At 39.1% G+C, this 21,271-nt stretch overlaps 1 protein-coding gene across 2 annotated transcripts in view; it reads left to right on the plus strand.

Moving 5' to 3' along the window:
* Nucleotides 1-21,271, plus strand: part of LOC128986569 (fat-like cadherin-related tumor suppressor homolog) — a 65,660-nt gene that overhangs the window by 36,253 nt on the left and 8,136 nt on the right. For both annotated transcript variants that reach the window (XM_054407000.1, XM_054407001.1), the window contains exons 25-36: nucleotides 7,179-7,349; nucleotides 7,553-7,792; nucleotides 8,703-8,852; nucleotides 9,170-9,406; nucleotides 10,216-10,430; nucleotides 11,361-11,498; nucleotides 11,858-12,001; nucleotides 13,282-13,533; nucleotides 18,728-19,059; nucleotides 19,596-19,746; nucleotides 20,313-20,523; nucleotides 21,048-21,270. In XM_054407000.1, the coding sequence (XP_054262975.1) occupies nucleotides 7,179-7,349; nucleotides 7,553-7,792; nucleotides 8,703-8,852; nucleotides 9,170-9,406; nucleotides 10,216-10,430; nucleotides 11,361-11,498; nucleotides 11,858-12,001; nucleotides 13,282-13,533; nucleotides 18,728-19,059; nucleotides 19,596-19,746; nucleotides 20,313-20,523; nucleotides 21,048-21,270 (2,464 nt within the window). The remainder of the gene's footprint in view (nucleotides 1-7,178; nucleotides 7,350-7,552; nucleotides 7,793-8,702; nucleotides 8,853-9,169; nucleotides 9,407-10,215; nucleotides 10,431-11,360; nucleotides 11,499-11,857; nucleotides 12,002-13,281; nucleotides 13,534-18,727; nucleotides 19,060-19,595; nucleotides 19,747-20,312; nucleotides 20,524-21,047; nucleotide 21,271) is intronic.

Raw genomic sequence — 21,271 nt, forward strand, 5'->3', positions numbered from 1 at the left:
CGTCATCCAAGTGGCATTTCCTTTTTTAAAATAGAAGGGAGGATGTACCATCAGGTGTACAATCTGGATGCTCCTGGACAAAAGTTCACCACTAAGGCTGGAAACATCCAGTTTGTTAACAGATCTCGATTGTACATCGATGATGGTGAAGAGCGGCTGAATATTGCTTCCGGAAGATCTCTCGATACTGATTTAATTAGTTCTATCGCAGAATTTCTCGACCGTAAAAATCCATATGTTGTCCATTATCGTCGTCTGGGTAGTGTACCAGCCGTCAACGCTCGTTTGGACTTCGAAATCACAAATAGAGCCACGCACGGTCCAGCTTTAGGTGACAGACAGGCGGGCGTTGAGGTTCATGCAGTACTAAGCACCGACGAGACTGTATATGAGCCACGAAAATTGACGATATGGAAAGTCGGGTCTGCTAGGCCTAATTCTATCAATCTCTTTAGCCCTCTTATGGAACCCTTCCAGTATCCATTACTTTATCCTGATGGCACTCTGGGATGGCATATAGGTCGTCTTGATAACTTTAATAATAAGCTATCACAATACAACTACTCACGTTGTCTGTTGTTATCAGATCCGCGCTTTTCCCACTTAGGACGACTGTCTCAAGCCTGGCAGGTGGAGATGTATGCCAGATACGAAGAAGAAAAATTAAACTTCATAAAATACAGGCAGACCCGGTCAGACGAAAATCCAATGCGGACAGGGCCATTGGACGAACTGGAGACAGCTTTGCGTGGTGATTGTCACACTACGGGACAGGTCTTTAACGACATTGTGAATGATGAAACGATCCAAGGGGAGGGGGGAGCACAGCCGGGTAAAATTTATCTCCCCAGTTCCTTCACGGGGGGGCCGAGATACATGAAGCTTCGTTACCAGAACGCGATGGCTCTTGTTTCTCGCCTTGGTTTCCCTACTTTCTTCCTTACGTTTACGTATAGTGCGACGTGGGAAGAAAACAAAAAGGCCTGCCCACGCAACAGTGGCCGCAGCGATCCCAGTACGGCCTGCAGAGTGTTCTATATTAAACTCTTAGAACTCCTCCGAGATCTGCGAAGTGGAGCTATTTTCGGCCGGTCCGTATATATCGTACACGTCATTGAAATGCAAATGCGAGGCCTTCCACACGCCCACATTGTTTTCAAGATTGACGGCGATGGACCGGTCCAGGCCGCTGATATAGACACCATTATTCGTGCAGACATACCTTCGGAAGAGGAGGCTGGAGGTAGACTGAGGGCGTTGGTTCTGAGACACATGATCCATGGACCATGTGGTACGGGTCACAGAACCGACTTCCCTTGTTGGGATCAAAATAAAGGCTACTGTACAAAGTATTTCCCTAAACCTGACTGTCAAACCACTCACATCGATGGCAGAGGGTTTGTTCAGTACACGCGTAATTACGAAAATACAGGTGTCATAACATCTCGGGGTAAGTCTGTCACTGTTCATGACGGTTGGGTTGTACCATACAACTCTGCTCTGCTTTTAAAATATGAAGCACACATTAATCTAGAGCTAGCTTCGACCCGAAAAGTAATCAAGTACTTGTTTAAATACCTGATGAAGGGTGGTTCACTGCAAAATGTCACAGTGACGCCCTTAAGTAAGCAGGACGACGAAGTACAGCACTATGTGACAAAGCGGATGGTAGGTGCTAGTGATGCATGTTGGAGGCTTTTAGATTTTCCAATATCTAAGTCTGAGCCAACAGTAGAATGCCTTCCTGTACACCTTGAGGGGAAGCAAAGTGTCACATTTCGCCCGAACAGTTTAGCCGAGGCGACTCTACAAGCTAGCTCTAATCTGTTAATATACTTCGATAGACCTCTTGGACCGGTATTTGACAATTTAACGTACCAATCCTTCTTTGAACAATTTCTCGTTCATTCAAAACGTCCACGTGGTGCAGAAATATATGATCATCCCGACGGTAAACACTACATCACTCGTCGACAACGTGGCACCAAGATCTGCCGACTTTATTGGGTCTCGCCAAACAGAAGCGAGCTATATTTTCTCCGTCTCCTCTTATTGGTCGTACCATGCCGTGGTTACGCCGATTTGCTCGCACGTGGAGGTGATGGCTGCAACACATTCCAACAGGTAGCGCGGAATCTCGGTTTGGTCGAAGATGAGGATGAGTATAGCATTGCCATCAAGGAAGCTGCTCATTTCATGGTTGGTTCGCAGCTGCGTTCCTTCTTCGTTCTTATATGCAACATGGGAGCACCTGCGGCTCTTTTGTGGGAATCCTTCAAAGACGCCCTTTGTGAGGACCATTTGCATCGCCATCCTGATGATCGTGAGCTCGCCTTCAAACTATCTCTGCTGGAAATTGAACGCAGTCTCCGACGTCATGGGTCATGTTTGGCCGACCATGGCCTCCCAGTCGTGGAGGACAACACTACAGAGTTGGGCAGGGAGCTACTCATCTACGGCGAGAACCAACAGAAATCAATTGTAGATGAGTGGGAACAGAAATTGTCGAACGATCGAGGTACCGTTTTGAATTACGTCCGCTCTTTATTGCTAGGAGGTCGACGGGCAAACAGACTTATTTTCCTTGACGGGCCTGGTGGCTACGGGAAAACATTATTGATTCGCGTCATTCTTGCCTATGTTCGAAGCCAAAATCAGGTTGCTATTGCTGTCGCTAGCTCTGGCATCGCCTCTGGCAATATGCCGGGAGGTACGACAGCACACAGCATGTTCAGACTTCCACTTGACCTCGGGGACGGCACGGGATACTGGAGCTTGACTAACGGATCTCAGCGAGCAGAACTGATCAGAGCCGCACAGCTTATAGTTTTTGATGAGGCACCGATGGCTCATCGCTACATTTTTGAGATTCTCGACAGATCTCTGCGAGACCTCATGAATTCGCCTGAACCATTCGGTAACAAGATCCTAATCTGTTCTGGAGATTTCCGTCAGATCGCACCCGTTGTTGCCAGAGCACGTACGCCAGCTGATATTGCCTGTGTATCTCTCCGTGCGTCCCATCTTTGGCCAAGTTTCAAGCTATTTTCTCTTTCAACACCTCACCGGACCGGTAGTTCCACCGCATACTCCGAATTTCTGCTTGGAGTAGGCGATGGAACTATTAGTACTGTTGTATTTGATGAAGACAGGCACACTTGCAACCTGATTCCACTGCCTGGACTAAGATATGTTACTTCTCTGCCCGACCTCATTACATTTGTTTTTCCCGATTACGTCCTGAATGACCCCGATCTCACGGCTAGGCGAGCGATACTTTCCACCATGAACGCTAACGTCCAGAATATTAATGCCGTTGTTCGTAATTTAGCAAGTGGCACCGTACACGAATTGAGGAGCGTGGACACAGTGGACAAAGAAACCGATGACGGCTTGGAGGTTGATGATCAATTGTTGAATCAGGCTACCAGCAAAGGTGTGCCGGACCATGTCTTGAGACTAAAGATCGGCTCAGTTTGTCTTATCATGAGGAATTTGAATATCGATAGCGGACTTGTGAACGGTACCAAGGTGATTGTTACGGCGATCAGTCCTCGCCTAATTACTGCTAGACTTCCCGGAAAAACTGATCCTATTTGTATTCCAAGGATACAATTTGTTTTCCCGTTTGTCGAGGGGTCGCCGCTTCGCGTCCGCAGACTTCAATTTCCCCTCATGTTGGCCTACTCTATGACTGGCCACAAAAGCCAAGGCCAGACGATTGATCGTGTTGGAGTCGACCTACGTAGTGATTGTTTCACGCATGGTCAATTATACGTCCTCCTTAGTAGGGTCAGACATCCTGACGACATTGCGGTTCTTGTCCGACCTGAAAGAGTTCGCGAAGGAGTAGCTCATACAAAGAACATTGTGTATGGCGAACTCCTTCATTAATACCAACTTTGACGTTAGCAGTAGGCTAGGGGATCTGCTTTACCAAAACTCCCCGTCGTGATTTGACATCTATGGCAGTACGATAGGGGGTCTGCCTGAAAAAAAGTCCCCGATATTTTGTGTGTTTTGTGTGTTTTTGTGTGTTTTGTGTGTTTTTATGTGTTTCGTGTTACTGTTTGTGGTTCCGACGTTTCCTGGCCTCCTCGTGGCGGAACTGGATATGCCATTATATATTTGCATCATGGCTAACTGACAGGGAAACAAGTATTTTTAATTATAATTCACTACAATCTTTACAAATATCTTTACGATATCCTATTGCTATTATTAAAAAAATATTGCTAAAATTCTACCAAAAATATAAAATGTTACTACAATCTGTTTATGCTATACAATGTATGTCTAACTTTTGTTTATATAAATAATTGTATATATGGTTCCGACGTTTCCTGGCCTCCCCGTGGCGGAACTGGATATGCCATACAGTTTGTGGCTAACTGACAGGGAAACAAAAATAGCTTAATCTATTTTCATAAATATATACATGGATATTTACTATTAACTATTTACTTTAAACAATACTTTACTATTATCAACTTATTAACTTATTAATCTACTCTAATATATTCGTGAAATATTTATTACTTTATTATTAAGTTTCGATATTACAACCCTAATTACCGTTATATTATCATTTAGTTTGAACAAAAACTCAGTGGAAAAAATACCTTACTATCATATGATCTTACTGCATAAAAATAGATTTTTGTTATTAAGAAAGAGGGGTTTTGAATTGGAGCTCGGGATTGACTTACCAACCTCCTCTCTGGATATTCGACACAGTTGATGACTAACTGATAAAGAAACTAATATGACTTGATCGGATTCCATTACCGCATGTTAAAGTATATAACAGCCTCGGAACAATTACTTTAGACCCTACCACTTTGAATATACCGTACTTTCCATTATTATACAATAACCGCAATTCTTTTTTTATTATAACTTTTATTGGTTTTAAAGGTAAACCTGCAATCCCTGCTGCCTTATTTTATTCACTTTTTTAGTGAGATAAATTTTACTTCTTTATTATGATGGCACTGTAAACGAATATTTTAACTAATGACGACTAACAGCTAGGGGGCCTGGGGGCGGAGCCCCCAGCGAGCCAAAGGCGAGTCTAAATAACTATACAGCCCGATGTGTAACTGACTGACAGGGGATACAAATTCTAAACCACTTCTAGATGAGCTAGAGACTTGAAATTTTCGGCGTTTTGTAGGTCTAGTGCCCAAACCCTCGGGAAAATTCTCAAAAGTCGCATTTTTTTATTTTAACCCCCCCTTATTTAAGAATTTCCCCCCCAATGCTATTCTTATGGGAAATAACATTGAAAAATGCCGACTTTGGTATGCTCATCTGAACCACTTAGAAACGTGCTAGAGACTTCAAATTTGCGTAGTATTGTAGTATGGGATCTTACATTACCGGTGAAATTCCCAAAAGTCCCATTTTCAAATTTTAACCCCCCCAAAAAGTCAAAATGGCGGACCTCTGAAAACGAAAAAACACTTTTTTTTCAACCGGATGTAGCTCGAAAACGGTAAGAGATAGAAAAGATTTGAAAGTATATCCAGGAACAGGAATTAAATTTTCTACAAAACCCTCTTTGGCGTTTTCCAAAAATCGCACTCCTTCAGCTTAAAAAACCACCCTACTTTCAAAATTTGGTAAATTTTTATTAAATTTTTACCGGTTTTCGTCATTTTTTCATACTTAAATAATTTTTTTCCGCAAATATTATTATTGCTTTGTATTCTCCTTACTTTACTTTAAATTTCACTCATGAATTGTTTTTTCGTAACTTTACTGCTTGACCCCCAAAACTTAATTTTAATCTCAAAATTTGAAGGTTTTTTGCCACTTTTACGAGCCCCATGTTATTCTTATGGAGAATAAGATTGGAATTTAATGACTTTGGTATGGTCATACGAATCGTTTGGAAACGTGCTACTGACTTGTAATTTGGTAGTATTGTAGTAAGGGATCATAAGCTAATGGTGAAATTCCCAAAAGTCCCATTTTCAAATTTTAACCCCCCCAAAAATCCAAAATGGCGGACCTCTGAAAAAGAAAAAAACACGTTTTTTTAAAACCGGATGTAGCTCGAAAACTGTGTGAGCTAGAAATGATTTGAAAGGATCTTAGCGAAAGAAAATTAAATTTCCTACAAAACCCTCTTCGGCGTTTTCCCAAAATCGCACTCCTTCGGCTTCAAAAAACGCCCTACTTTCAAAATTTGGTAAATTTCTTTCAACTTTTTACCGGTTTTTGCTATTTTTCATACTTAAATCGTTTCTTTTGACTTAAAATGTCAATTTTGAAAAGGGCGCAAGATCAACAAATCACGTTTACCCATTTCTAGATTAACTGGATATCTGAAATTAGGCATGATTGTTGATCTTGCGCCCTTTTCAAAATTGACATTTTACAAATATAACTCCCCCCCCCACGAAAATTAGAATCCCCCCAATGTTATTCCTACAGGTGCATCGGTCTAAATCAATTTTACCCACTTCTAGATTAGCTAAAGATCTGAAATTTGGCTCAATTGCAGGTCTTGCGCCATGGCCCATTTCTTTTTATCCCCAACCAAAAAAGGGGGCCTGGGGGCGGAGCCCCCAGCGAGCCAAAGGCGAGTCAATACTATTATATTTTTCGTTTGCAACCATTTGCTTATTGCATGAAATATTTGCCCAAAATTCCTTATAGTGAGGTTTAAGTTGTATACTTTTATCTGCAACCTGCCCTGTACAATCTCCTGGATACTTATAACCAACATAATGACAGACTCCAGAAATCCTTCTAACCTCAGTTTAAGATAATCCCAAACTTCCCTCTCAGCTATCTTCTAAATAGTTTTCCCAAAAGTGTTATAATTTTTTTGTTTGTGTATAGTATAGTATCATAGTGCCCTTTTTTTCAGTGGCCATAGTTGGCAACTCTGAAGATAACTCCAGTTATGAACTTGAACTGACATTTCTCTCCTACTCCCTGAAGGAATGGGATGAAATATCAGTGTTATCTTTTCTTTTCTTTTATTGTGTATCTATTTTCCCCCTAGACTCTAATTTTCTTAGGTGAAATAGCTAAACTCTATACAAATTTTCAAAAAAATTCCTTGCTAGCCAATTAATTGGCTTTCCTTGAAAAATATACTGTCATTCAAATAAGTGAGGTTTTATCACTTTAGTCCGCATATTTTACCGACAAATTTGTTTCAGATGAGAGAACCCAGTGTGTTCAAAGTCGATACTTTTTAAGTATCGCAGAAAACGTTGTTCCTGGTACATTTGTGATGACAACAGCTGTGGAAGATCGTGATACTATTCCAAATGTCACATTCCACCTCATCGGTGATAATGCCGACCACTTTTATCTTCACAAAGATAAAGGTATAATGATCGAACCAATTACAGTAGTTTAAACCCTCATGCTGTAAAAATTACAGTTCAAAAGTTTTAAGTTATTAAAATTTTTTTCATTTTATTTATAAAATATCATTTACTCCACTTACTCATTATTTAGGGTTTTTGACAATCTAATTGGAGAAAAGTATGTGTGGAGAAAAGATTGGTAATACCATTTATTTACATAGGAGAGCTCAAGACTAGCAAGCAGTTGGACAGGGAGACTGTACCACAGTACTGGCTGCAAGTGTTGGTGCAAGATGTTCATGTACCAGAGTGGACTTGTGTGTCCCATCTACACATAACACTCAACGACATCAATGACAACGCTCCAATGTTCCATACGGGAGGTCAACAAGTAGCAGTCAGTGAAGACTCTGGCACAGGCACTTTTGTCACCAAGATGACTGCTCTTGATCCTGATAAAGGTAACAAAACAAAAACAATTTAAAGTATATTTTGTTTTGTGTATTGTATTCGGTATGCTTGTATATAGTTTTGTGTTGTTATCAAATAGGTCTTTGAGTGATGATTGTGTCATTGAATAAGCTAAACTAGAGGCTGATATAACAGCTATCTATCTTTAACTATCTTTATTCAACTCAGTTGAAGATGGTCATGGATGTAACTGATGTAATTAATCCTGTACATAGAGCAAAAGGGCCAGGGTTTTCAGGATTTTTTGTAAGGATAGCAGTCTTACTTGAATGGGAAAGAGTCCAAACTGACACAAGAGACACAAAATATTAGAATATTTCACTGTCAATGCAAAATTTTCAACTAAGGAAGAAAGGGTTTTCTTCAGATTTAAAGTTTTCAGTATTCAGTCGAAGATGGATAGCTGTTACGCATCCGAAACGTCGGCCACCAGTTTAGCTTATTCAACGATAACAGTTACCACCTGGAGACCTAGATTTGACAACCTACAGTGCCCGTGTGGAAGCCTATCAACCAGATTTTTTTATGTTGTTTGGAATAGTTTTTGTATAAAAGAGTCTGTGGACAATACTTTTTACTTGTCAGGTCATGTGACTTTTGGGTTAACAAAATTGGATTACTTTTGTAAAGTATTATTTTTAAAGTTCTGTTGTTTTCTTTTCTCTCCTGAATGAGTTGAAATTGTGAACGCCTCCAACAGGACTGTATTTGGATTTATGATAGTATAATAAACATTTGTGATTGTTTAAAGTTAACACTTTATTTTTGTTACAAAAGTAAAACAAGCAAAGCAAAACATATATAGTAATTTCATAACACAACATGTACAGCTACAATGCAGAAGAAACAGTCTGTACGAAGGTTTGGTCACCATTATATTAATCTTTTTCCAACTTTTAGGGGTTAACCGCAAGACTCGCTACTATTTAGTCAACTCTGGCGAGAGCCACTTTGAAGTGGAGAAGGACACAGCTATTGTGCGTCTAGCGAAGCCACTAGATCGGGAAGTACAGTCGATGTTTACGTTGATCATCAAGGTTGTGGATTCTGGTGAGTTTATTACCAGTTAGCCGTAAATTAAATAAACATATAAAATAGTCCTATGGGTCAAGACAAGCCCATCTCGATGCTATAAGAATTCTTTGGGTTTTTTTGGTATAATTTAAGTAAAGATGATAAATAAAGGAGGTAAATGGACTTGAAACTTTAACTTGAGGACTGTCAAGTCAGTTTTCAGATGGTAAGTGTTTATGATTAATTATACACACTCTTATGACATTTCATATGATTGAATCACAAGTTCTTAGTTGAACATGAAACATTAAATATTTTGTACAATTTAACTTTTCTTATCGTAATGTTTGTAGGCATGCCGCAATTGTGGACTCTGACGACTCTTCAGGTAATGGTTCTCGATGTTAACGACAACCCGCCAGAGTTTGTATCCCGAGCGTATGTTGTCGCTGTAGCCGAGAACGCATCACTTGCAACGGAAGTGATTAAAGTGGAAGCGCTTTCCAAAGACACCGGAGTCAACGCTCAGGTCATTTACACTATCATCGAAGGGAATCAACATGGTCGCTTCAACCTGCATCCAGTCACAGGTAACTAAAAGCTAACTTGTGTTCAAAGTAAACGCTCTAATTCCACGATTTTGATTTATGAAATGAAGTTAAGAGAAGTCCCCCACGGGACTAAATATCATTTGTTTTATGTGTCTTCTGAGAGTTGTATAACCTATGACTTTAATATGGTAAGCTAGTTGCTATCCTCTCAATCTAAAAGCTCACTTAGTGGGGTACACACGGCATCAAATATTACTAGACAATTTGTCTTTTGTTTTATTTTGTTTAGTTCTGCTAGATGGTTCAGTTTCAGCTGGTTTATTAAAATTGCAGCAATTATTCGTTGCTCATAAAAAATGAAATTACTAAACTAATCTCATTTGGCTCCAATCGCCGTCCTACCTCACCAGCTCACACGCACCAATGCTGTTTTGCTTAAATGTTCTAAATTTGTGTTTTTTGAGTATCCGCTTGTTTTTTCTCATCTAGTTCCATTACATGGATATGATACATTTGACAAAATAACATTGTCATAACCTGTAAATTGTGGCATACTTCCACAAAATCAAAATCATGTATCACCACAAAAAAATTTCCACAAAATTATGTATTATCTTGGTCAGAATCATTTCACGACCACACTTTTTACCAATTAATTTAACACCAAATAAACTTTTGTAAATAGATTTGAGAGAGAACGTTCTAAACCCAGGTTAGAAAGAAATAAACTTTTATTTTGCTTAAAAAATATACATCTTTCAATTGGTGCTAACTGTTCTTTTTCTGTTGCTAGTAATTGATGGATTGCCAATGTTATAATGCATATGTGTACTTGTATGTTTGTGTAGGAGTTATATCCGTGGCCCAAGCCTTAGACTACGAGCACACCAGATCGTATTTACTGTCCGTGCTAGCGACAGATCAAGGAGTTCCTCCATTGAGCAGCCAAACTGTGGTCAACATCACCGTACTAGACACCAACGACAACCAGCCGACCTTCTCACAAAACTCATACTCCGTTCAGATACAGGAGGATATAGACATCGGGGAAATCATTCTTAAGGTGAGATGTACCAAATTATATCTATCGTTTATTATAAATTTGTGAATTATTTGTACTTTGGTTTTTGTTGGACGTAAAAGACAGGTTAGAAAGTAGTTTTTTAGTGTGTGGAGGCGCGTGATTGAATATTTCCAATTCAAACTCAAAACTATGACCAAATGTTTGGCACGGCTACTTTAGTAAATGGGCTCGTAGGGCCCAGCTCCAGGGTCACTTTAGTTTTTAGGTTTGTTTTAAGACGCAAAAAAAAATCCCCAGCAATAAAGGGGCAAAGAGGGCTGCAATTCTCATAGCTCGTCACATGCATACTGCAGGCCTGGGAGAAGGTTAATATGTTTCACTAATACATTATTGAATTTAATTGTTGTAGATTAATAATATTTGCTATACAGAGCGGATAAAATCCTCAGATAGTTAAATATTTGAAGGAATATATATAGATCAAATGGCAGCTGTTCAAATAATTTTCTAATTCCAACATGATAAATTATTTTCAAATTCATGAAATTCAAAGATGAATGGCTGCCATTTTTGACTCAATGTGCATATCAACGTAATATACTTGTACTTAACATTTTCTCCTGACTGGTAGCGGGCTGTCCCCCTAAAGAGGTAGCACAAATTACTGAATAATATGTTAAAATAACTTTTATGCCCAGTTACTTAGTTAAAATTTTTTAGCTCTATTATATAACTTTGAAGTAGTTGTCCCAGGACTTTTTCCCACTCTGTATTGTATCACAGTGGAAACCCACCACCACCTTATTTCAGTTAATGGTGCAATGACACCATTTTGACATGGTTGTTAGTTAAATATTCTTAAATTACATAACGAAATTGGCAATATTATATAACACATATATTCTTACCAACACATTAAATTATTCTTGTTGCTACCTGTCAACTATTTACTTGTGTTTTTGTTTTTAGGTAGAAGCTACGGATGCTGACAGTGGAGCCAATGCTCGCGTGGGATACAAACTTGAGGCCGGAGATCCCCATCGTCAGTTTAGCCTAGATTTCACCACTGGAGAGCTCACAGTAGCCAAGACTCTGGACCGAGAAACTGTAAGAGACTTTTGAGCAGACTTTTTGTAAATCATTACAATTTTCAATTTAGGTAGGGACGATATCTAGGTTCATATTTGAATCCAAATAAGAGAAGAAAAGGAGTGAGATGATCTGTATAGCTTTGTTACTGACAAGGATCAGCTGATTTTGTTGTCAGGACCAATTATCAAAATAATCAATGACAGCTAGGTTCAGTTCAGTAGGCATGAAAAAGCTACTGACTTATCTCAGGATCGAACCAGCAATCTTTTGAATGTCAGGCAAGCACTAGTCACTCAGTTGTTAGCAACTATTATCTGTTTCCCTACAACATCACCTGAGTTGATAGTAATTGGTTCTCACACTTGTTTGTGCAGATATCATCGTACATATTGACAGTTCGAGCTGTCGACAGCGGCGTTCCTCCTCTCAGCTCGACTGTGGTGGTTGGCGTGTTGATATTGGACGTCAACGACAACACACCGTCTTTCAGTAACGACAACTACACCTTCTTTGTACAGGTTGGTTCTAGTTGAATACTAATGATGTTTTTCAAATGCACCAGTTTAAAAACTATCATCATTTAAGATTTCTATTCAACAAATGAATTTAAAAATTCCAATTAAATTCTTTACCTTACACACAGAATGTTATTGTGCTCTTTAAGGCTAGGTGCACACGAGCGATTATTTCATCGGCTAATCTGTGAATCATGTATTAGAATGGAAGCGCGCACACAGGCGATTGAGGATTGCACAGGTTTTAAAATCTGCATTTTGCTGCAGATTCGTAAGCGAGGCGATTGTCACCCGGAAATCTGTAACGTACAGGTTGTTATCAGTCCGCGCGCGGGGTCGACTAAAAAATCGGCCAGTCGCTCGTTGTTCTCCTCAGAAGTCGGTAAGGATAGCTACGCACTCGAAAACATCCATTTTTCAACTAAAAAATCGCCACATGTGCGCCAAATTTATTTTTTATTTATTTATCAAGGGCGATTTATTTTTGGCTGATTTTTTTATCGGCCGATCAAAAAATCTATCATGTGCGCAAGGCCTAATAGAACAAGTTGTTACGGACCATTCTATTTCGATTTACAATCTGATTGTAATGATAGTTTTTTTAAAGCATAGTTGAGATTAAATTAGTTGTGAACTGATTAGTTACATGTATGTTATGATTAGTCTATGATGAATTTTTGGTTGGTGAAATATCCTTAAAAGTTTATTTTGAAACATGATAGCTGAAGAATGCGTGACAGCCAAGTGATGTCATCTGTTATCTATTAGAACCACAGTAGAAAAAATTCTTGAGAAAAAATTAGAAACCATTGTAAATTGACTACTATTCTTAATGAATGTGTAAATAAAGATTATTTGTCTGTCTTGTCTATTGTCAGTAATAGGTCAAGCATTGGGGATGAGCATCGATAAATCAACCATCGATAATCAATGTTTTTTCATTTAGATTTTTGTCTGCTTTCTGCCTCAGCTAAATAACCTAGCTACTATAACGAACGGTCTAGATTGACAGTCATGAACAAATAAATAGATTTTTCGCAGCATTTAGAACTAGCATCTCAACAGTGTAGATAGTTATCTAACTCTCCCTCCTTACTAAGCATGTTTTTTTGTTAAACTTTAAAACCCTTAATTCAAATTAGAGATTGTGATCACTTACAGCAAGTTTACTCTGAATCAGGGAAAGCTTTTGTTTTGTGTTATATCATCATCTCCAACAACATCCAAAAAACATTTGGATAGGCAAAATTTTAATACTTGTACCGTTCTACTTTAATTTCTAGGAGGACAAGATGGCTGGCTGGCCAGTAGGGCAGTTGGTGGTCTCTGACTCTGATGCGTTTCCCAACGGAGCTCCGTTCACATACACCATAATCTCCGGAAACCCCGACCAAGAGTTCCGTGTTCACTCTGACGGAACTTTATATACAGCTGCAAGACTCAACACTCGATTGCGGACTGTTTATTATCTCCAAGTACGAGCAACTGATAGTGGCTTTCCTCCCCTACACAAGGACACTTGGGTTACTGTTAAGGTAAATGCACAATTTTTAAACAATGTTTAACAGTGGGGGACTTTTTTAAAGGATTTTTTCATTGATGTATTTTTTTAGGTTATTTCGTTATATGTACGTTGCGGAATATGTATTTCAACACAATAAACCAAAACAGAAGAAACAAAATTTGTGCCCTCCTCCTCTACACTATATTTGAAAAGAAACTAAACAGGGGTTGTATGCAATCACACTACTTATACCTTATATTTTCTTTTGTTTTTACTTTGTGACTCAATTACTCATGTTAACACAGAATACTTAATTCTACTTAGCCTAATTACCACGTTTCGTTTAGTTCTCGTTTTGGAGTTTGGAGTTGGAAGCCATCTTACCAACAGAAGTCCAAGTTGATATATAGATTAAACTGCTATTTTTTAGAAAGATTTTCGGGATATTTATACATAATATTGTGACTAACTTTTGTTTAATATCTTACTGGATATGAACATTTTAAACACCCAGATGTTCTAAAAATCTACAAAGAGGATCAGCAACTCGTACTGGTTACATTTGATTGATCAACATTGGCTATGGTATCTACCAGGCTACAAAACACTACAGGAGGAGATACTGAAGGTTCGTCTTTTGGAGTTAGACACGGCAATGGACCTCACGTTTCTCACGAGCTAACACCCTCTGCTCATCTCTCCAGCCACAATCCATCGCAACAATATGTATCTAATACTTATTCTTGGATCTTCCCAGTGACTGTATGGAGAAGATCTTTGGCTACCTGGGCTATAAGCAGGTGTCTCATTTGAAATCAATGTGTAAACAAATGGACCGCATCTGACTTTCCAGAAACTGCAAATTTGTCACCGCTTCCAAGATATCAAGTCGCTACCACCCCCTGGCGTGTGAGAGTGACATAATAGAGACGCTCCACATGCGGCTTACTTTACTGCAGATGTCCTTCGGGAAGCATATCAAGCAAAAACATGTTTGCTTTTTTGTTGGCGAGATACTAGATAAAGATAACCGTATCTTTCATTACATCAAGGTAATCCCCAAGTTGGCTCGCCCTTATAAAGTAACGGACAAGCTTTTTGACTTGTCCACGATGGCAATGGAATACTTCAAGGAGCGTATTGAGCCAACGCTCCCAGAAATTGCGTTCTTTGGTACTGATTTTCTGGATTTCAGCGAGCAACAAGTATAGGAGTTTAGGTAACGTGAGGTCCATTGCCGTGTCTAATTCCACGAGATGAACCTTCAGTATCTCCTCCTGTAGTGCTTTGTAGTCTGGTAGATACCATAGTGAATATTGATCAATCAAATGTAACCAGTACGAGTTGCTGATCCTCTTTGTAGATATTTAGAACACCTGGGTGTTAAAAATGTTTATACCCAATAAGATCTTATTATTAAACGTAAACAAAAGTTAAAGTTAGTCACAATATTATGTACTAGCTGTAACCCGCGGGCTTTGCCCCGTTTAACTTCTTAATTTTCAAGATTATCTCGTTCGCATTGCTCAATCACGTCCTGGTTGAAGTTTGTTCGCTATGCTCACTCACCTTTAGGTTGGAGCTCGTTCGCTACGCTCACTCACCTTTAGGTTGGAGCTTGTTCGCTACGCTCACTCACCTTTAGTTTGAGCTCGTTCGCTGTGCTCACTTGCCTTCAGGTTAGCTCGTTCGCTACGCTAACTCGCCTCCAGGTTGAAGTTCGTTCGCTACGCTCACTCACCTTTTGGTTGCAAATTAGCTGTTGTCATAAATGTAAAAGAAATAATAGTGCTGCACCCTGTTAGTAATTTTTGTAACTTTAATGCTATTGAACATCACAGAACAGAACCAACTTGTTTAATTGAAACAGCTGTTAAGATTCAATAATTTCATTTCTCATAAGGTTAACATGGGAAACTCCAGAGCCACTGGGGCGGAGCCCGAAAGGATTTTTGAAATAAGAATATGCCTATATGTTAATCGGGAATGTGAGCTATCATCATGCCAAATTTCAGCCCAATCCGACCAGTATTTTTCGCGTTCACTTGTCACAAACATACATCCATACATCCATACATCTAAACTTTCTCATTTATAATATTAGTAGGATAACTATCCCGAAATCTTTCTCAAAAATAGCAGTTTAAACTATACATCAACTTGGACTTCAGTTGGTAAGATGGCTTCCAACTCCAAACTCCAACACGAGAACTAAACGAACGTGGTAATTAGGCTAAGTAGAATTAAGTACAATTAAGTATTCTGTGTTAACATGAGTAATTGAGTCACAAAGTAAAATCAAGAGAGAATAAAAGGTATAAGTAAGTAAAATCATCCACGTATATTATGATAGATTTATGGTATTAAGGCGCAATACAATTGTGCCACGAGAAGTAGATAGCAGCGCACACTGCAATCCATATGTTTGAATAAAACGCAGAATTCATAGCATGGCAGAAGAGTTCACATATTCTTTATTTAGAAAGGATAATTTAAATGTTTATTATGTGTATACTTGCATGCGTTCAAACAAACTACAAAAAAAAAAAAAAAAATACAAATAAATAAATATAATTGTATTGCTGAGCGACAGAGAAGGAAATGGACTTGTAACCAACAATAGCAAACTCCGGCCACGAGATGATAACACCAATTCCACCTTCTTTATCAGCCCTAACATCTGTTCCATTCAAACCTCTTCTTCGGTCCTACATAAACAAAATACTGTTTGAAATGGTTGCATTCCTAGGCAAACTTGTCCATTAATATTTTTCTGGTATTTATCGCCTAATAGCTTAGCCTCACAAGCCACCTCTTGGGAATTCTTTATTTACATAGCGTGGAATATCTTAAATCTTGAGTCAAGTTTTTTATAGACCTCTCTTCTTTTGTCTAGCTCTCCTATCCTTGCCATATACAGGTTCTTCTTTGCCTGCAAGTCTTAACGCTCTTGACTCGTAGTCATCAAATGACTCACTTTTTTCATTTAAAAACGATGATAGTGTTTCAAGTTTCTTTGTAGCACCAAACAGGTCTAGGTCTTGTCCACCCTTTCAAGAAGCTCATCCCAGATCACAGTTAGCATCGTGGTTTGGAAATTACCAAGAGTTTTTGAAAACCTGGCGGCTGAGACTCTTGTTGCTGGTGTCTGTGTCTTGTCTGCATTTAACTCTTCAAGAGCATCTTTCAATTCATGTTTTTTTATGATCAGAGCTCGAAGTGCGTCTGCTCTGGCAGATCATCTTGTGTCACTCAATAGTTTTATCAAAACCCTTCTTTTATCTTTTTTCGAGTTTCCTTCATTGCTCTTTTCAACGTGATGTTTTCAAACGTTCCATCTGTGGGTGGATGCCGAGAAAAACCCATACAGTCCTTGTACAAATGAAAAAAATATGGTTGCTTCTGGACATGCCTTCTCGGCAGCAAAACGCCCTGCTAAGTTTAGTGAGTGAGCTGCACATGGTACATAGTCAGCAAGATCATTTTTACTTTTAACCCTTGCCTGGAGACCTGAGTATAATATGCCCGACATGTTGGACGCATTGTCGTAGCTTTGCCCCCGTAGCAACCACAGTGTTGGAGGAGCCGAGGGTGAGCTGTGTAGCTGGCACTGGCAGTCTGATCCGTAGCGCCATCACTCATGTAAAAAAAAAATGTTTCCAATTTTTTGGCGCCCCCCCAAAAAGGCCAATTGCCTCGCGCCCTAGGCACGTGCTTATTCGGTAAATCGGCCCTGAATTAATGTATAGTGAACAGAGAAATAATTATATAACTGGATTTATTCTGATTCGTAAAAGTAACTAGATGTAGCAAACGTGAATTCAAATATTAATTGCATAAATTTGGAATATTAATCACCAGACCAAGACCATTTGGTAAACCTAATAAATTACATAATTAATTAATAATTTGCCCTAGCCTACACCCTTCCTCAACCCCTACTAAATTATCTACTCATCCGACACGTAGAAGTCCTGACACTGGCACTCGCAACACTACACTGTTCCCGGTCGTCTCTTTGTGCAGGTGCCTCCTTCGGTGAACCTGCGTGCGCAACTACCCTAGTTGCGTCACATGACTTTACGCGTTGCGTTTGTGTAGTTGTAGCGGGTCGCTACACTACTATGAGGATTTGTGACTCTAGCGCTTTACACGTCAGCTCTAACTGGTCAGATCCTGCAAACTTTTTGATTTTCAGTGGGTTAGCTGTACGGTAAGGCTACCTCGCAGTGATATGTTGTGACTTGTTACAATCATCAAACCATCTTAAAAGGTTAAGGGAAGGTACATAAATCTTACCTGTAGAGTATTCTGGCTTTAGAACAGACAACAGTTATACAAAAATGAAGAAGTTTATTACAATAAAACATTCACAAATGATATCCCTAACTTTTTTTGCAATTTGCACATGGAGGGGGGCATAACTTTTTCACCTTTTCTCATCAACTTACTTTAAGGTTCTAACTCTGAGCATTCCAAACATTGGGAAACACCAGGTGAGACTAAAGCCTGTGTCACACTACGCTACTTTACTAGCAGCTAGCGAAATAGCAGCTACTAAGTAGCCAATGTGACATAGGCAGTAGCAGCTACTAAGAGTAGCGCGCTAGTGAAATTTTACTAGCATGGAAAGTTGAACATGTCCAACTTTCCGTGCTACTAAACTGCGCTAGTGAGTCACGTGACCAACTAGCAGCTATCAAGTAGCGACTGTCGCCCAGTGTGACAGCTTCAATAGCAGACTAGCGGCTACTTGCACCACGTGCTGTCTGCCTGATTTGTTTATTCTCGTTCATTTTGAATAATTTCTGAAGTAATCATGAGTGATCCGAAGTGGGCTGGGGGAGATGTGATTAATTTTTTGAACCTGTATAGAAAATATCCGCGTCTTTGGGACATAACCTCTCTTGAGCTAAACTAGTAGTAGCAGCTAGTGAATAGACGCTACCAAAATAAGTGTGACAGGAAAAGTAGCTGCTATTTCAGTAGCTGCTACTAGGTAGCTGCTAGTAAGTAGCCAAGTGTGACACAGGCTTAATTAATGTTTTAGCTGACCAGATTCATCTCTTTTCTGAGTGAAGTATTGACCAACTGATAAAAATATACTGCATCAACACATTCTAGTTTCAAGTTTAAAGGCAATTCACTGTGTTTTTAATAATTGAGAATTATATCTTTCGACTTAATCAAAGATAGCAAAACGTACAATGATTTTATGTCCCTAGGTAATTGAAGAGTCACGCTTCCCTCCGGAATTGTCTCCGCTGGAAGTGTTCATCATTGTCTACCAGGAGCGTTGGCCGGGCGGAGAGATCGGTCACATCAAAGCCTCGGACAAGGACCCGTACGACATGTTGGTGTTTGGTTTGCAAACCACCGAGGACTTGTTTGCTATCGAGCCTCGTCAAGGTGTTATTTCTGTTGGGCCGCACCTCACGGCTGGTAGATACAGACTCAACGTCTCCGCTACCGACGGAAAGTTTACAGTTCACACAACAGTGACTGTAATCGCTGTGCCACTTTGGGACGACATGTTGCAGAATAGTGTCAGCATCAGGTAAACGTCGAGGCAACATATCAACAAATAATAATAATAGGATAATATCAAACAATAACAATAATATCGACCCTGACCAGTTAATTTGAAATACATCATGTTTAAGTCTCTATAGCCTACAATATAACTAAGAAAATCTGCCTCAAATAATTATTGCCAATCATCAAATATTTTTGAGGTGGCAAGGCACATCTATTTGTGTATTTTAATCAGAAAACGTAAGGTTAGTGTAGATTCTAGTAGAATAGAGTAAGATGATCTGTGTAGCTTTGTTACTGACTGAGATCATCTGTTTCATTAGTCAGGATCATTTATTAAAATGACCAAGAACAGCTGGGTTAAGTTTTGAACCATTAAAAAACTACCGAGTTTCTCAGGACCTTCTCATAACTAGGCGAGCACTATGACCACTCAGCTAACCAGATATGCGATTCATTAGTGTTTTATATTCTTTACTCCCGCACTTTTGGATTCTCACCAAAGGATTTTAATTTATTTTCCACTCTACAAAGGTTATAATAGTACTGTTTGTGTAGATTGCGCAGTATGACAGCTCATCACTTTGTGCTTCGCCAATGGAAGAGCTTGGTCCAGCTGCTGGAGACGGCTCTCATGAGACAAGTAACTCTCACGAGTATACAAGCTGTTTCTCACGGAGACCTTGATGTATTACTCACCATTGCTGGGGTAAAAACATCATATAGTACTCCCACATTAGAATAAAATCCTTCCTTCATTATGCTAGAACGATTGCAATATCTGCTCAATAGATTCCTTTCTCGAGTCTTTAAATATTGTTATTATTCAAAAAAGAGCTATTAGTTGCCAGAGTCTCTCATAGATCAGTTTTAAGCCTAGCTCTTGTCTTGGTTAAAAGTCATGTTTACACATTCATGGAAATCAACATCATCCTGGTAACAGAAGATTCAAAAACATAAAACCGGTCGAATAGACTTTCATTATCCTGAAAAATTTCCTTTTGGGAAGACATTTCGCTCATTAGAAGAATTGTAAGATGTGTGTATTTGAAATGCCTGCTACTCCTCCCATAAGTTTTTATAGATTATTCAATTTGTTTTGTGTATATTAGAATTAATTACAAATCACCTGTCAAGATATTAGATCAAAGGTGAGGATCGTAAATTAAAAGAAAGTTCACAACATCAGATTAACTATTGTATATGAGACTATTGTAATTGTTAAAGAAATCTCAATAAAGAAATTGATTGATTGATCTACATTACTTTTAACAGGGTGTCGAGTTGGGAACACTAAACGACGCTTTACAATCAGCCGGGCTCAGTGGTGCTAACTGGACCTGCGACTGTCTCAATGGAGCCCTCTGCAGACAAAAGCTTCAAATACAACGAGATCTCGTATTCACCGTGTCCACCGACTATGTCAGTTTTGTGTGTCCGGGCCATTTACATCAGCTTTATTGTGCTTGCAATCTTGGATACGCAGGTTAGTCAAAATTGTTGTTTAGAGTTTATTATTGCAAAGAATACTTATTTCATTTTAAAGGTAAGATAGTTGAACTTTGTTGAGATACTGAAAGTTGTTATTTTTTAAATTTATCCTTGGCTGATGAAATGAAAACATTATTCGAGAAAATATTTAGTATTTCATGATCTCAGAATTTAGATTTAGATTAGATTCGGTCTCAAGATTGTAGCCTGGTTCTGTCTGAAAATAGCAATTCATTGATACTTCAAGGAATAATTCTTGTTGTTGTTGTTTTCTTGTTGTTCTTTAGCTAGGAAAATTTATTAAAGGCCCAAATTATTTGACAAGGACAGCTGGATCCAGTTTTGAACCATTAAAACCTTTTCAAGTTTTCAGGATCGAACCGGTGGTTTTCTGTTACTACCCCGCTATGTACACTCTACCGATGGAACTGTGTAGATTTGTTTGTGAACTGTAGGCATGATTGATCAAAAGAATTTCTTCTTTTACAGAATTAAATATAATAAATAAATAATTTCTAGGTGAACGCTGTGAGCAGATACTCAATGACAGCGAGTGTAGATGCCCTTCTCTGCAGATATGTGTACCTCCGACATACGTTTGTGGTCCCCTGGCTTGTCCTCCGGCACAATCTTGTCCTCCGGCCACGTCTGTAACATCAAGTCTCACTTGGGAGTTGGTGATTGCTGTCATCGTAGCAATCGCCATCATCTCCGGTTTAGTACTGGTCTTCATTCTCTATAGG

The sequence above is a fragment of the Macrosteles quadrilineatus genome, unplaced genomic scaffold, assembly GCF_028750875.1.
Source record: "Macrosteles quadrilineatus isolate MER2022 unplaced genomic scaffold, UCM_ALF_1.0 Scaffold_2__2_contigs__length_208266976, whole genome shotgun sequence".
Classification (NCBI taxonomy): Eukaryota; Metazoa; Arthropoda; class Insecta; order Hemiptera; family Cicadellidae; genus Macrosteles; species Macrosteles quadrilineatus.